Consider the following 16,219-nt stretch of genomic DNA (forward strand, 5'->3'; position numbering starts at 1 on the left):
CAAGTTTTCAAAAAGAAAAGGAAACTCCCTTATGCTAGAACTTTCAGAATAAGCCTCGTATATATGGTATGGTATACATGACCTTGATTAGAAATTATACATATTTAAAGAATATACTGTATGTTTATATATTTTTTTTTTATGTTTTTCCCCCCATAAAAATTCTTTGGCAAACATAGTTTGACGCGCGTAAAAAAAATGTTCAGAAGAGGCTCGTTTATATACTGTAGTATACAAACATAGCTATAGAAGATTGCATAAAAAAGCTTATATATTTAGACAAATAAATAATACAACGTAATTTAATAAATTATACGATTTATGTATGTGTACATTAATTTGTCATAATCTATGTATAAGTGAGTCAACAGTTAACAGCTAGAGCTAGCTAAACAAAAAATATGTACATTTTTATTTATTATTATTATTTTTTTTCTTAAAACATTTAAAAAAAAATCTGACTAAAGTACAGGGAAAATTTTGACAAAATTTGGCAGCTAAATAAGAATGTATAAGTATGTTTAATACTTAAATTTTATTAGAATAATGATTAAATTAAAATTAATTAATGTTTATAAATATGTATCAGGTTTCAGTGATGTCATCAGTGACAAGCGGAAGATGTCTCATCTGTAAACACGCGTACTTTATGGAGTTGTAGATTTGAGCAAAAATAATATAGCTTCATAGGCTTTATCTGTTATTGTTTGACGTTATCAGGAATTGTTTGGCAAAGTGTCAAGTGCTTTATCAGCAACTCGTGTTGGTACACGTTTGATATTGTATATCAAAAGTAATTTTTTTAAAGTCTTATGTCTGACAAAGAAAGTTACTTCTTAAGAACCTACACTTATACATCTCGTATCAAAACCCTACAATAATTTTATGTTTTAAATATTTTAAAACTTTTTTACTTAAAATTTTTATTTTCTTTTTATTTAAACGCTTTCCTATATAATTTATTCCACTTTTACACTTTTTTATGAAAATACTGTTATATTTACGATTTTTATACATTTTTGCTATACTGGCATCACTGTTATTTATGTCATCGGAGGACATGTTTTATTATCGTTTTGATTGGTCAGTTTTTTTGTTGTTGTTTTGTTTACTCCATTTTGTCTAAAAAACAGTAATGCCAACTATTTAAAGGTTATAACATAAATAAATAATCAAAATAATAAAAAAACCACACCATTATCAACTGAAAGCTGCTATTGCAAGTAAATTATTTAAAAACTTCAAATAAAGGAGGAATAAGAAACCTATATTATTATTGATAATAAATTTTAGTAACATTTTAATTAAATCTGCATGTAAAAAAAATTCCCCCCAAAAACTGTCATTTTAAATTAATCAGACAATAAAAACTAATTCAAACAAATTTAAATAAATATTTTTTATTTAGTATTTAAAAACAAAAAAACAAAAATATGTACACAAAAACTATGATAGAATTTCAATAATACAAACAAACAAACATAAATAAATAAACATTTTAGCAAATAACCGGCCTTGACTAGAAATTAAGCAAACGAAATATAATAGATTTTTAAGAAAAAGCCAACATAAATGAACATAAAACTTTTAAAAAACTAACAACAACCTTGTGACAAATGAAAAAAATAAATAAATTAAGGAAACTGAATATTTCACAAAAAAAAAAAATATAAAAATAGTTTCAAGAAAGTTCAATGTATTTGAAGGGGGGCCAAAAATTTTTTTTCAAAACCAAATACATAAATACATTAGGAAAAGTTATGGGAAAGTAAAAGTGACGCAAATTGTAAACACATAGGCATATTATGATTCTGAACAGTCATTCTATTAAATTAATTTAAAAACAAATGTTTAATTATTTCAAATATTATCATCAAAATTTAATAAAAAAAATAAAATTCAGACAAAATTTTTAAAATGACACTCCCTCTAATTGGGAAAAGACTTTGGTACTAAATATTAGTCTAGTTAAAAAAATTATTTAGAGATTTAAAATATTTCTTAAGATGCTTCAAAGTTCATATTCTCATATTATCAAAAATTCAGACGAAACTTATTACACTCCCACTTATTGAGACATTTTAATCTATATTCTAATTAAAATATTAATAAACAAATTTGACATTATTTTTTTTAAAATTGATTCTAAGTTCAATGTTCAGTTGTCTTATCAAAATTTTGAAAATAATCCACACAAAAATTAACACACCTCCTTAAAAAAGACATTAAATAAAAACAAAACTTAAGATTATAAATAAAATATCCATAAAAATCAAGTAATAAACAAATAAAACAAGTTAATTTTTTTTTTATTTCTATTTGATTTTAAAATATTTTATTAAGGTCCTGATTCAAAACAATTTTCTAATTTTAGCATGAAAAACACAAAAAAATTATTTAAAAACTGAGTGATTTTTCATACAAACATTTCAAAATTGTTTTCCTGTCGTGTTTCTACTTCAGGCCCTAAAGCGTATCCCTTAATTTTATCGTTTTTATGAAATACAGTAGGCAACACTGATTCATAAAATGTCAACAAACTGTTTTGTTTTGATAAATGACCGTTATTTCTAATTGAGAGCAACCAGAGCAATGATGCCAACTTAGCGTTTGTTTACTTAATTTAGCTGAGTTTGAGAGCAACTAGATATCAACTAGGGTATTGTTTATTTAATTTAGATGTTTTTAAACGCCCCAAATGCTAAATTAAAAATGAAATAAATCTAATTTAATAAAATTAGAATTAAAGTATCTATATTGTCTTTAATTAAAATATTAATTTAGAAATTTAACATAATTTTTATAAATTATTTCAAAGTTTATAATTTTCTCATCAAAAAACAAATGAAAAGCATTAGAAAATGTCACTCCTCCTCTTGAAAAAAACAATGAGGGAATTATTTGATTTTCTGTTACAAATAACAACGAAAAAAATTTATGTTTAAAATATCAACAAAAATTTTATTTCTGGAATCAATATAAAAATAAAAAACAAACAAGTATTAAAAGATTTTTTTTTTTTTAAATTTTCAAGTCAATAAACCTTTATATTTTTACCACAATCTTTCAAAACAACTAAACATGAATGAAAATTTTGCTGATATTTTCACAAATTTATTATTTATTTAATATATAACTAAGGGACATGTTAACAATAATTGTAAACATATTTTAAGCCAAATAGGCAATAAATTAATATTAATTTGCGCTTAAATTACAGCGTGAGAGAGTTTGGGTTATTGAACTGCTTGTTTTTCCCAAAAAAATAAAAATTATAGTTTTGTTTAATATAAAAGGTTAATGTCCCTGTATTATTATTAAACATAATACAATGACCCAAACTAAACTATTGCATGTTATTTCCATTATATTGATATATAGTAAGGGTGGAGGGGAGTACTAAGAACGTCAACAACAATAAAAAATTGCGCCTTAATATTTGTTTTTCATTTAATAGGCATTTCCGGAAATATGTTGAAATTGCATTAATTTCGTTCAAAACAATACTTTACTACTTATAACAAAACTTAAACATATGTATGCTAAAGTTTAAACACCTTTAAGTGGTGTTTAATTACCTTAGGCTTGGACATTTTGTTTTCGTGATTCCAGGAAATATGTATTTATTTTTATCAAAAAAAAACTTTTTGTTAATTTAGCAAAATAATTTTTACATACATATTAAATTAATTAATAAATTAATGTTATTGGCTAACCAAAAAAAACAACGGATATTGTATAAAGATCACGTAATCATTATTAAAATTAATTTTGTATTAAACTTAAGATTTAGAGATAAACCAATTTTTAAATTTGTCAAAGGTTTATAGAGCAAAATTTCCCTACAATATTTGTTTTATAAAACTCTGATAAATTTAAAAAAAATGTTTATGAATAAGGTCTTTAAGTTTTATTATTGTAGTATTTAATTTCTTTAATTTTTATATTTAAAAACTAACGTTAAACCTTTTCTCTTAATTTTATCGTTTTTTATTCAAATTTAGTAGGCAACACCGTTTCAAAAGTGTCAACAAACTTTGTTTTGATAAATTACCGTTATTTCCAATAGAGAACAACTAAAGCAATGGTGCCAACTTAGCGTTTGTTTGCTTAATTAAGATGGTTTTGAGAGCAGCTAGAGTAGTGATGCCAACTGGGGACTAGTATGACTTGTTATTTTTATTCAAATAAAATGCGTGATTAATTATTTATGCTATTTAAATAATTATTATTGCTTTAAAATTATTTTATAACTGTTTCTATTAATAAATAAAATGAAAGAAGAAAAAAAAAAATTTAAAACACTTATTTATACTCAATCAGTAAGTAAAACGAATTTTTATTGATAATTATTAACATAAGCAAACGATTTAAATGTAAAAAAAATGAAATTACAATAGAGGTATTCAAAACAAGAATAAAATAGGTACTAGGTACTTTTTGTTGTTTTGTTTTTGTTTGATATTTTCCGATATTTTGAGTTTGTTTTGGAAATAAACTGAATTCAAAAAAAGAAGCGGAAAAGTCACTAAGTATCTTTTTTACTAGCTTAAAATTTCATCATCTTGAATACCCCTAATATTTCTTGCTCATGTACTAGTACTTACAGATAAAGATGGGTCAACGTAAAATTTCTATACTAGGTTTTCAAAATCCATATAGTACTCGTAAATATTTTTTTTGTTTTTGAGTTTATTTCACATACGCACAAATATTTTATTGTTCACATACAATTAATATAATTGTTATTTTTTGTAAATTTATTTATTTACTCACTTCATGATTATGGCAAACTCAATACAAAAACAAAATATTTTTCGTTTAGTATGATAGATTTTTAAATGTTTTTTTGTGGCCAGAATGCTATACAAATTAAAGAAAATATTGCAACTTAAGACAAATTTATGAAAACATTTTAAACAAACTAAATGTTTAATAAGATACAGGTGTTATATATGGATGAACCAATAATGACTGGTTTTCATTACTTTTGAAAGTGTGACAAAAGTTCTCAGAGAATTATTATAAAATAAAATTTTGGTAAAACATGTCAATTTAAAATCTAAATTTAAAGTGATAAATTGCAATTAAAGAATAAACATGTAAAAGTATTACATTCGGCTGTGCCGAATCTTATATATCCACCACCAACCTAATACGGAAGTCGACTTTATATGAGATCTATTATGGGCCGATCTTTATAAAATTCGTCGCGACAATTTTTATATATATCAAGATTTAATTTTTTTGAATTTTAAACGTAGTGAAACGATAAATATTGAACATGTAGCACGATCCATCAAATCATTAGATTTACAGAATTTTATAAGGCTCATGTTTTATACTACATTGTTTTGTATATTATTATTAAAAAAAAAACGTCGTCATATAAACAATTTATTCATTCATTTAATTATAAACAGATAGATTGAAATGACTTGTTGTTGCACACCACACTTTTTGCACGTGAAAATGGCGTGAAATATTGATTTGCTGCTTGCCAGTACAAACGACAACTGTGTGCCAATTCTTTATTTGGAAATTACGCTTTTTGTGAACTTTGGCAGTTAAAAAACAAAAACAAAATAAGAAAAAGTAACAGATTCTGTTTAGATATTTAGCAAGAGAAAAAAGAAATTTTTGGGTAAAATATAAGTAAAAAAAAGGAATAAAAACAATTATTTCGTTTACAAAATCGACATTATTCCAAGAGTATTATATGAATTGAAGCCGAGAGACCTTGAAATACGATTGATTTTGCATGTCTGAAATGATGACTTTTAGTTGAATAAAGCATCACTGCAGCATAATAAAAGTTTAGCGTTAAAAACAGCTTGTTTGGCATCACTGATTTACCGTTAAACATTCTCTCTGACAAATGGTTGGCAGTGATGCCACATCTGCAAATAATTGCAGTGATGCACCAATTTATATAATTTTAAAAAAGCACCAAATTTTAAAATGTTCATTTACATTCTAATAAGTCCTACAATTCAAGTATTTCTTTGCATAACCTTAAAGGTTGGCCATGACTGAATGAAAAACTATTTAACTCACCCTTATTTTAATTTACAATGCTTCAATGTAATTAAAAAAGACACACACACCTGTCTTTTAGCCATAAGCAGTTTACTTAACTATATTACCTGTGGCTAAACCATTTGTTATCTTTGTCTTATGATTCATGCTAAGGGTTTTAAATTTCATTCTAAGCTGTTTTTATAATGATGACCTACTGTTGGGTTTAAGACATTAAACAATGCTTAAACAAATAGTAATAATAAAAGGTGTTAAAAAGTGAAATTTCCTTCTACATTGTTATGTTTAGTATGTATTATATAATTCCACCTAAAATGACCTCCACGGTCAGTGCCTTCTTCATCAAAGCAAATAATGAAAAGTGTGCTAAAAAGCAACACAATTAAATTCTTGAATAAAGGTATTTGAGACATAAAAATTCGAAAACAAAAACAAATATTTTAAGGAATGAACAAGATACAAAAATAAACAAAAGATTGTTCCGAACGTAATATAGTATATTGTATGTGTATATAAATAAAATAAAAAGAAACAAATTAAATGTTTAAAAGAAATAACACTTCAAAAAGAGAGCAAAGTACAAATGTTTGAAGTCATACCTCAAAAGGTATGGCTTCTTCTGAAAAAAGGGAAAAAAAATAAATAATTAACCAGCATTAAGCAACTACATTTCCCTTATAAACATTACATAAAACTTTTCTGTGGTAATAAATTTCATTGACATTGAAATTTATTTTTTATCATATATGGAACATTTCCTAACTAAGTGTTTATATAGTTGGTAAACAATAGTAGACATACTTAAGACATTGTTTTTAATATCACTGTAAATATAATAAAACCATAATAAATAAATAAAATGTCATTCACTATTCAAAAGCAATAAATATAATAATAATACTAGACATGCTGTTAATAAAATGTTTATTTAAAGAAAGCAAGACGTAATATTGATAAAGAAGTTGTAAAATTAAGCGCCTGCTTAAGACAGCAAAAATGCAAAACTTATCGTGTAAGGCATTTGCGACCCCATAAAGTTTAAATATACTAGATCGTTATAGATAGCGGAGGCTGCTTAAAAACAGCAAAATTAAGTAAACAATCCCCTAGTTGGCATCATTACTCTAGCTGCTCACAAAAACCAGCTAAGTTAAGTAAAGAAACGCTAAGTTGGCATCATTGCTATAGTTGCTCTCAATTAAAAATAACGGTTATTTATCCAAAACAAATAAGTTTGTTGACATTTTTGAAGCGGTGTTGCCAACTAACTATTTAAATTCGGGAAAGATACTAGCAGTTATAATACAGGGAAGGCTTCAAATTAAAATGGAGAACAATCTGCCAGATGAACAGGCAGGTTTCCGGCCAAACAGGAGCTGCATAGACCAGGCCAACACTCTACGAATTATAATAGAACAATCCCTAGAATGACGTACTCCCCTGTACCTATTCGTAGATTTCAAGAGAGCCGATACTTCGATACCATCAGACGGACTGCCATATGGAAAGCATTGAGAAGAAAAGGAGTTCACCAGAAAATAACTCGAATCATCAGAACTATGTACAAGGAGACGGAACTATCAGTTCTTCACAATGGGAATGTAAGGAAAAAGAGTTAGGTTTTTGACAACTACGTCTCTTCTTATCACTTGTTACCCTATGATCTTGATATTGGAAATCGGCATTGGAATATAGTATAGAAACAATTTGGTTTATAGTTGGCTTAACTTTTGAACGCGGTTTTTTGTTTTTAATAACTTATATGTCATTTTGAAGGGTACATATCTGTCATTTATTCTCACTTAGTTATTGAACATTATACTGTAAACAACAAAAGTTTTTTTTGCTTCGAAAATATTTAGTTTTGTACCAACAAAGCGTCATAAGCGGGAAGTTTTGCTTTACTTCTTTAATTTGAAAAAAAAGTTAAGTAATGAAACGATAAATTGGCATCATTGCTATAGTTGCTCTCAATTAGAAATAACGGTTATTATCAAAAACAAATAAGTTTATTGACATTTTTGAAGCGGTGTTGCCAACTAACTATATCGGCTATTTAAGTTCGGGAAAATCGGGAAAGATACTAGCAGTTATAATACAGGGAAGGCTTCAAATTAAAATGGAGAACAATCTGCCAGATGAACAGGCAGGTTTCAGACCAAACATGAGCTGCATAGACCAGGCTCTACACATTATAATAGAACAATCCCTAGAAGGACGTACTCCCCTGTACCTGTTCGTAGATTTCAAGAAAGCCTTCGATAACAATAGACGGACTGCCATATGGAAAGCATTGAGAAGAAAATGAGTACCCCAGGAAATAACTCGAATCATCAGAGCTGAAGTGGTAATTTTAACACTGAAGACAAAGATCGCCCAGGCCAGCTAAAAAAGTTTGAAGACCAAGAATTTGAGGCATTACTCCATGAAGATTATTGTAAAGCATAACAAAAGCTAGCAAAATCATTGGGAGCTACTCAAGCAGAAATTTCAAAATGTTGGCGAGCAACAGGATTCATTCAAAAGCAGGGAAATTTAGTGTCATACGAATTGAAGCCGAGAGACCTTGAAAAACGATTTTTTATATCGGAAAATAAGATTGAACGCTATAAAAGAAAATTATTTTTGCACCGAATAGTTACTGGCGATGAAAAATGAATCCAGTACGGTAACCCAAGTGTAAGAAATCGTATGTGATGTCCGGCCATCCAGCCAAATCCGCACCAAAGCCAAATATGTATCCATGGCGGTAAGGTAATTCTCAGGATTTGGTGGCAGCAAAAGGTTCCTATCCATTATGAACTGCTGAAATCTGACCAGACCATCATAGTGAAAGAGAACAGGAGGAGACTATGTCCCACCAATTCTGCCAATGCCCAAATCTGACAAACTTGAGGGAACGTTTCCTTGGAATCCAATTCGTATCGTGTTTAGTTGAGCTATCAAGGATGAATCTAAAACGAATCCAGGCCTTCATCAGAGAATCTGATTGGTTCACCTCGGAGACAATGGATGTATTATAAATACCCTGCTATTTACCTCTTGGTTATCAAAATGGGGTCAGTTTTGTATGGACCCAAGTGAGCTGCTAAACGAGTGACTGTCCATGGAGACCTAACCTATTATAGGGAACATGTACCGAACGCAATTGATTCATTTAAAGCGAGCATTAGCCGAAAAACTGCCAGAATATGTGGCCAGACCGTAATATTCCATCATGACAACACCTGGTCACATGTTGCAATAAGTGTTAAAAATTATTTAGAAAGATGTGCTTGGGAAGCACTCAGCTCTCACCGCTTTATAGTCCATATCTTGCCCCGTCCGACTACTATTTGTTTCGATCGCAGCAGAAGGCTCTCTCTCTGACATATGCTTCACTTTGAAACAGAGTATCCAAATTTGGTTTGATTTGTTTTTGGTCTCAAAAGATGAGCAGTTCTTTTGGCTCGGAATCCGAAAATCAATGTTTCACATGAAATATTTTCCCTTTTCCCATTTTTAGTTCATCAACTTTGTTAACGTGAAATAATTCTCCATGTTGTGAAATTTTTAGTGGGAATTTTGTAAACAATAAACAGCTGTTACGAACAAAATCAACTATTGTGAATGAAAATTTCATGGCAATATCACAATAGCAATTTTTCCTTCGAAGGAACATAAATTTCACATGTTAATGACGATAGGGGAGCATATAACAATGGCCAGTATGTTCAATAAATTTTATAGATTGTTTGAAAACATTTCCGAATTTTTAAGTCATAAAGCCAATATTTATAAATCTATTAAACAAATTCCTTAACATTACAAAAGAGAACTAACTATTTAAATGAATTTATAAATGATTAAGTTTGCCATGAACAAATGTTTTGTCGATAATAAATCTACAATAGCTATTTCTTGTTATATTTGTGTAAATGAATTAGTTTTTTTTTTATTTAATAACAATTTCATGTAATACACTAGAAAACTATTTTTAAAACAATTAAAAGTAATAAAGAAAATGATGATAAAGACGTATGTAGTTAATACGATACCAGCAAGACAATTTAAAGAGGGGTGCTGAAGCAAAGGAAGCTCTACTAAAGAGGTGTGTCTCGCAAAACTCTGGGTAATTAATAAAAAAGCCATATAAAACAGTGTTTATTTATATAAATAACATACTTAAAAAATGGCAAAGAAGAGAAGATAGGTATAATAAGATATAACAGCAAAATGAAATGAGAAATGAGCAAAAATTTATAGGAATTGCAAAAAAAAAAAAAAAAAACTATAAACACGCGATTTTTCATTTCATACACATAAACTAAATACAAACAACGTATGTATGAATATATAAAATAATAAATACCACAGCCAGACATTGACAGAGTATGTTAGCCAAGTCAACTAAAAATATAAACAATAATCTAGCAGCCGTTAGTGCTGAGCGCCTGTCTAACATTTAATGTTGTACAATATACAAACAAGTAAATATTTACAACAAAATTTTATAAATATAGACACGACGACTCTTTGGTTCTCAAAAGAGAAACCAAAACAACAGCTGGTTTATGGTTTCACTGAGTTTTCCCCCATTTACCACTATAACGAATAGTTTTTACAGTTCTAACCCTCCCTCCCTCTCTCTTATTCATCAATCTTTATGGTTTTTAAAGTTCTATTCGTTAAATTAAATATCTAATAGCTGGTCTATCATCAATTAAATGTAAACTACAATATATATATAAAAAAAAAATAAATGATTTCGTAAGTTGTCATACAACTTTACGTGCCAAAAACACTATACAGACCAGTTAGTCAGTCGAGCCCCATAGACAGGCCCCTATATTATTGTTGTATGAAATACAAACAGAAAAAAAAACCGAAGAACTAGAAACAATAAAAACTTTTAAAACAAAATAAAAATTCATTATTTAAATGTTATCGACTGAGACGAGGTTATTCCTAGCTGGTCAAGTGACCGTCAAGTGGTGAGACCGTAAATCAATGGAAAATTTTCTAAAACTATTGACAATATTCAATATAGAAAAGCACGTTTTTCACGTGTTTGTATTTAGATTAGTTTTTAAGACCTACAAAAACTACAGACATATTGAAATAAATTGAATGCTTTAACAGTAATAAATTGTTAATTAGAGTTTGTTTTATTAACATATAACTATAATCATTGATTGATTAATTTAGCACCTTTATTTTTAGTACTACTGAAAATTATTAGCAAATGTCTTACAAAACTATTTAGCAAAATGATTTATTTGATAAGACAATAAAAAAAATACAGATTTTTTGTATTTTAATTAAAGTTTAGTTGTTAAAAAATATTAATTCCGCTTCGTTAGAATAATGAAATGATTAGTTTCTAAACTGAGACAATTCAACAAATAAATAAAATTGAAAAGCACTAAACTCTTGACATTCTTTAAAAAATATTTCATCCTTATGAACTTAATTAAGATCTAGAGATCTGTTGGTTTGTCTGTAACATAAATTTTTCAAACTGTTTCCATTTTTTCCTATGTTTTGTGAAATAATTTAAATATAATTTAGTTTTCTTCCGAAAATAGTCTGATATACTGATAATAATACAAACAAGTAAGAGTGCAGAATCTGATATTCCAATTACTAACGTAAACTTAAAATAAATTAAAAAAAAATTAGGTTGAAAAAATAATTTTAGGTGAAATCAAGTAAGACTACTTTATTCAAGTATATCTATATCTTTATATATAAAAATGAAATGGTCCATGTATGTAATGTCGACACGTGAGAACGGCTGGAGCGATTTGGGTGATTTATTTATTCGATTCGAAATTTTCAGGAGATGGTTTCTAAAGAAAAAAATTAAAAAATTCCGGCTAAAATTCGGATTTTTTTTAGTCCCGTCAACTGCAATAAAAAAGCTCCCTAAAGTATGCAGTACAAATTTAGATATTTTATTTGCAAATAAATAAGAACAGTGGGTTGCAGAAACTAGAAGAACTAACATTAGTAAATGCTACCGGGCGAAGCCGGGCGGTCAACTAGTTTTAAAATAAATATTAAAAATTATTTTTGCTAAAAAAAATTTTAGTGAAAAAAATGTGAAATCAAGTAATACTGCTATATTCATGTATATAAAATAAATAAAAATTAAAAATTATTTTCGGTAAAAAAAAATTGGTGAAATTTTTTTGGAAAAATTTTTGGTGAAATAAAATTTTAGTAAAAAAAATGTTTGTGAATAACATTTTTAATGAAATAATCAAGATAGTCGCTGCTCGCCCATTTATGGCCAAATTTCCTCGATTTTAAATAGCAAAAGAAGTTGACCTATAGCGAATATATTGATTTATCAATCATGTATGAAATGTATTTAGGGCCTTCGGAAATATGATTTCAACAGACAGACGGAAACGATCCTGAATATAGTTATTGGGTGTATGCGGGATTTTTTAAATTTTTATCTTTTATTTTAATACATTTGTACAATATAAATTCACGCATAATATAACCCATTCTTAGCTATGACCTTTTCCCCATCTTTCTGGCAACATATTGATTCCGAGCCTAAAGAACTGATCATCTTTTGAAGCCAAGAACGAATCAAGCCAATTTCGGATACTCTGTTCTAAGGTGAAGCGTAAGCCAGAGTGTGTTCTGCATCGATGGAAACAAATAGTATTCGGACGGGACAAGGTCTGGGCTATAAAGCGGCTGAGAAAAAACTTCACAGCCACTTCTTTCTAAATAGTTTTTAACAGTTATTGCAACATGTGGCCGAGTGTTGTCATGATAGAATATTTCATCTCTGGCCGCATATTCTGGTCGTTTTTCGGCCAATGCTCGCTTAAAATGTATCAATTGCGTTCGGTAAAGGTTCCCTGTGATAGGTTAGGTTTCATGGTCAGTCACTCCTCAAGCAGCTCACTTGGGTCCATTCAAATAATGTTTCCATTGTGATAACCTAAGAGCTAAACAGCAGGGTATTTATAAAACGTCACTTGTCTCCGAGTTGAACCAACCACATCTCAACGCGATAGGAATGGTATTCCTAGGAAACGTTCCCTCAAGTTTGTCAGTTCTGGGAATTGGCAGAATAGGTGGGACACAGTATCCTCCTGTTCTTCTTTCCCTGTGATGGTCTGGTAAGATTTCAGTAGCTCATAAAAGATAGGACCCTTTTTGTCCCACCAAATACAGAAAATTACCTTAGTTCTAAGGATATTTGGCTTTGGTGTCGATTCTGCTGGTTGGTCGGGCTTCACATAAGATCTCTTACGCTTCGGCTTATCGTAATGGATCAATTTTTCATTGCAAGTAATGATTCGGTGAAAAAACGATTTTCTTTTATAGCGTTCAAGCATTATTTCTGACATGCAAAATCGTCTTTCAAGGTTTCTCAAATTCAATTCGTATAGAACCCAATTTCCCTGCTTTTGGATGAATCCTGCTGCTCTCAAATATTTTGAAACTGCTGCTTGAGTACCTTATAATGATTTTACAAGCTCTTGTTGAGTTTTACAACAATCTTCATGGAGTAATGCCTTCAATTCTTGATCTTCAAACTTTTTTTCGGCTGGCCTGTGCAATCTTTGTCTTCCGTGTTAAAATCACCACTTCTGAAACGCACAGACCATCTCAAGCACATTGAAACCGATGGAACACATTCACCATAAGCTTTGGTGAGCTAACGGTGTGCTTCAGCGGCACTTTTTTTTACAAATTAAAGAAGTAAAGCAAAACTTCCTGAATATGACGGTTTGTTGGTACAAAATTCTACATTTTCGAATCAAAAAAAACTTTGTTGTTTACAGTTCAATAACTAAGTGAGAATAAATGACAGATATGTAGCCTTCAAAATGACATATAAGTTATTAAAAACAAATGCTGCGTTCAAAAGAAATAATATGTAAGAAACCCTGTAAAAAGGATCCATGTTTAACGATGTTTCAGATAGATCGCAATTTACGGACTCAAAATTATACCACAAAAAAAATTTTTAAATTGTTTGAATATATTTTCATTTTTAAACGTAATAGAGGATAAAAAATAAATAAATTTAAAAACTTACCTTCCCAATATTTCTTTGGGCTCATATTTAGCATAGAAACCCTTGGCGGCATCCTTATCGGGCAATAAATCATCTTCTTCGTCTTTAGCCATTTGTATTGGTGGTATTTTGATGTTGCCGGACAAAATTTACACTATATGAAAGAAACAGCCCACAGTAAAATATGTTTGGCAATCACTGTATAATAATGTTTGTCAAAACAAACATAAAAGAACAAAACAAAACAACAACAAACAGACAGACGAGGTTAATGAGAGTTGTTTATGTTTATGTGGGGCGATGACGTCGTATGTTGGCGATGATGTTTTTTTTTCTTCTTGTAAAAGGTTGTTGTTTGTTGTTATTATTATAGTTGTTGTTTACAATACAAGGGGAGCATAAAATAAACAACAATCTCTATACAAGTTTATGGTTGATGGAAATTATTATGCGTACTCTGGTTTTTCCACAATTGTTGTGTATTTTTATTTTTGGAGGGGGTATGATGGATATATTTTTTTAGTAGTAAGCTTGTTTATGTTTAAAAGCATAAAGTTGTATGATGTAAAAAGTCGCGTGTGGATTTGCACGTTCGTCAATTCTTGTTTGTGTTATTTTATATTTGGGTTATTTTGTTAAAGTAGAACACAATTTTTTTTTTAGTTACAACGATAAAAGTCAGCACGCAATACAAGAAAACTTTTTCTCTAATTAATCAATTTTGTGATATTTTTCGCATGTAAATTGATTACACAACAAAAATATATATAAAAAAGATTTTTATAAATTATTTTATATATATTTGTTAAAGCAAATTTTATTTTCACTTTCTTACACTGAAATTCTTTTATCAATTTATTCTCTTGCTTTAATTAAGTTGAAGTTTATATTTTATTAATAAATATGTCGTCAAGAACTTTAATTTTCTTAATTTATTAAATACACCGTATGAATTTTTTATTATAAAGCTACTTGTTGTTTTTGTGAAAATCACTAATTTTCTTCACTGTATATGAATTTTTTTTATTTAGCGAATGTGCCACTTTTATTTTTCTTGTCTGTCTTCCGTTTTGCCCGTTTGTGTCTTCTGCTTTGTTTAATGTCTGCCTGCCTCTTTTTGTTCAATGTCAAAAAAGGTTACAAATTTTCTTCACGAGCCGCTTTTGTGTGTGCGACTGGTTTTTTTCTTTTTTCGGTTTGAATTTGCACTTTTTTAATGTCATTTATTTAATTATATTATTTGTTTGAATAAATTTATTAGATTTTTATCAGCTCTTGAGTGATTTGTTCGGATTTTATTCTTTAAATTGAATTTCTTTTTGCCGATAAAAGCACTTTTGAAGTTTTGTTTTGCACCAAACGAAACAAGATTCACGAATGACCAGATTTTTAGCCGTATTGTCAGTGATGGTAATTTATATACTCGACCAACTTGGCGATTTTGACAATAATTTAGCGGTGGCAACAAGTATTTTAGCGATTTGTTCGGTGTTGCCATGCTGTTTTATAAAAGAGCGATTTTTAGTAGATGGTTGGAATTTTTTTCGAAAAAATTAAAATTTATAGAAATTCTATCGATATATGAGGTATTTGTTCGGCAAAACTCTAGTTTATGTGCAACAGATAAAAAAATCGCCTTCCAAATTGCAAAAGAGTCCTAGATAAAAATAAAAAAAAAATTGAGGCAATGCCTGACCCTAACTCTTCCTATAACAGACTTCAATTTATTCTGGGATGTAACCATCTTCCAAGGCGCCTCTACTCTTAAATAAGCCCTGATAGCAAAATTTGTATTTTCTTTAGCAACGCATACTTCCCTACGCTCCATTCAATTGCATTTCTGTCCCAATATTGCCGAGTGACAAAATTCAATCTGAAAAGTATTATATACATAAATTTTATTATTTATTTATGGCAATTTATAGGTTTTCTTGTTGCGGCCTTTAAAAAATTTATTTTTTGATTGAAAATATAAGATTTTGCAAAATAACATACGGCAACACGGTTTTTTGTTATATTATGGAACATTCACAATAGTTGTAATGAGACTGTCACAGAGTTGCTTAATTTCGTATATGTTTTTCCATAATTGTACCATATTTAGCAACTGTTAGTAATTATTGTGCATTGATTAGTTATGATTCTAGT

General features: G+C 28.8%; 1 protein-coding gene across 6 annotated transcripts in view; it reads right to left on the minus strand.

Moving 5' to 3' along the window:
* The window catches only part of PhKgamma (phosphorylase kinase gamma), a 30,423-nt gene extending 14,969 nt beyond the window's left edge, over positions 1-15,454 (minus strand). For 2 of the 6 annotated variants that reach the window (XM_065508281.1, XM_065508280.1), the window contains exon 1: positions 14,093-14,891. In XM_065508281.1, coding sequence (XP_065364353.1) covers positions 14,093-14,184 — 92 coding nt within the window. In that variant the 5' untranslated portion in view covers positions 14,185-14,891. The other 4 variants (XM_065508279.1, XM_065508277.1, XM_065508275.1 and 1 more) reach the window with 3 other exon arrangements.
* Between the last annotated feature and the right edge of the window lie 765 nt (positions 15,455-16,219).

Source organism: Calliphora vicina, chromosome 4, assembly GCF_958450345.1.
Source record: "Calliphora vicina chromosome 4, idCalVici1.1, whole genome shotgun sequence".
Classification (NCBI taxonomy): Eukaryota; Metazoa; Arthropoda; class Insecta; order Diptera; family Calliphoridae; genus Calliphora; species Calliphora vicina.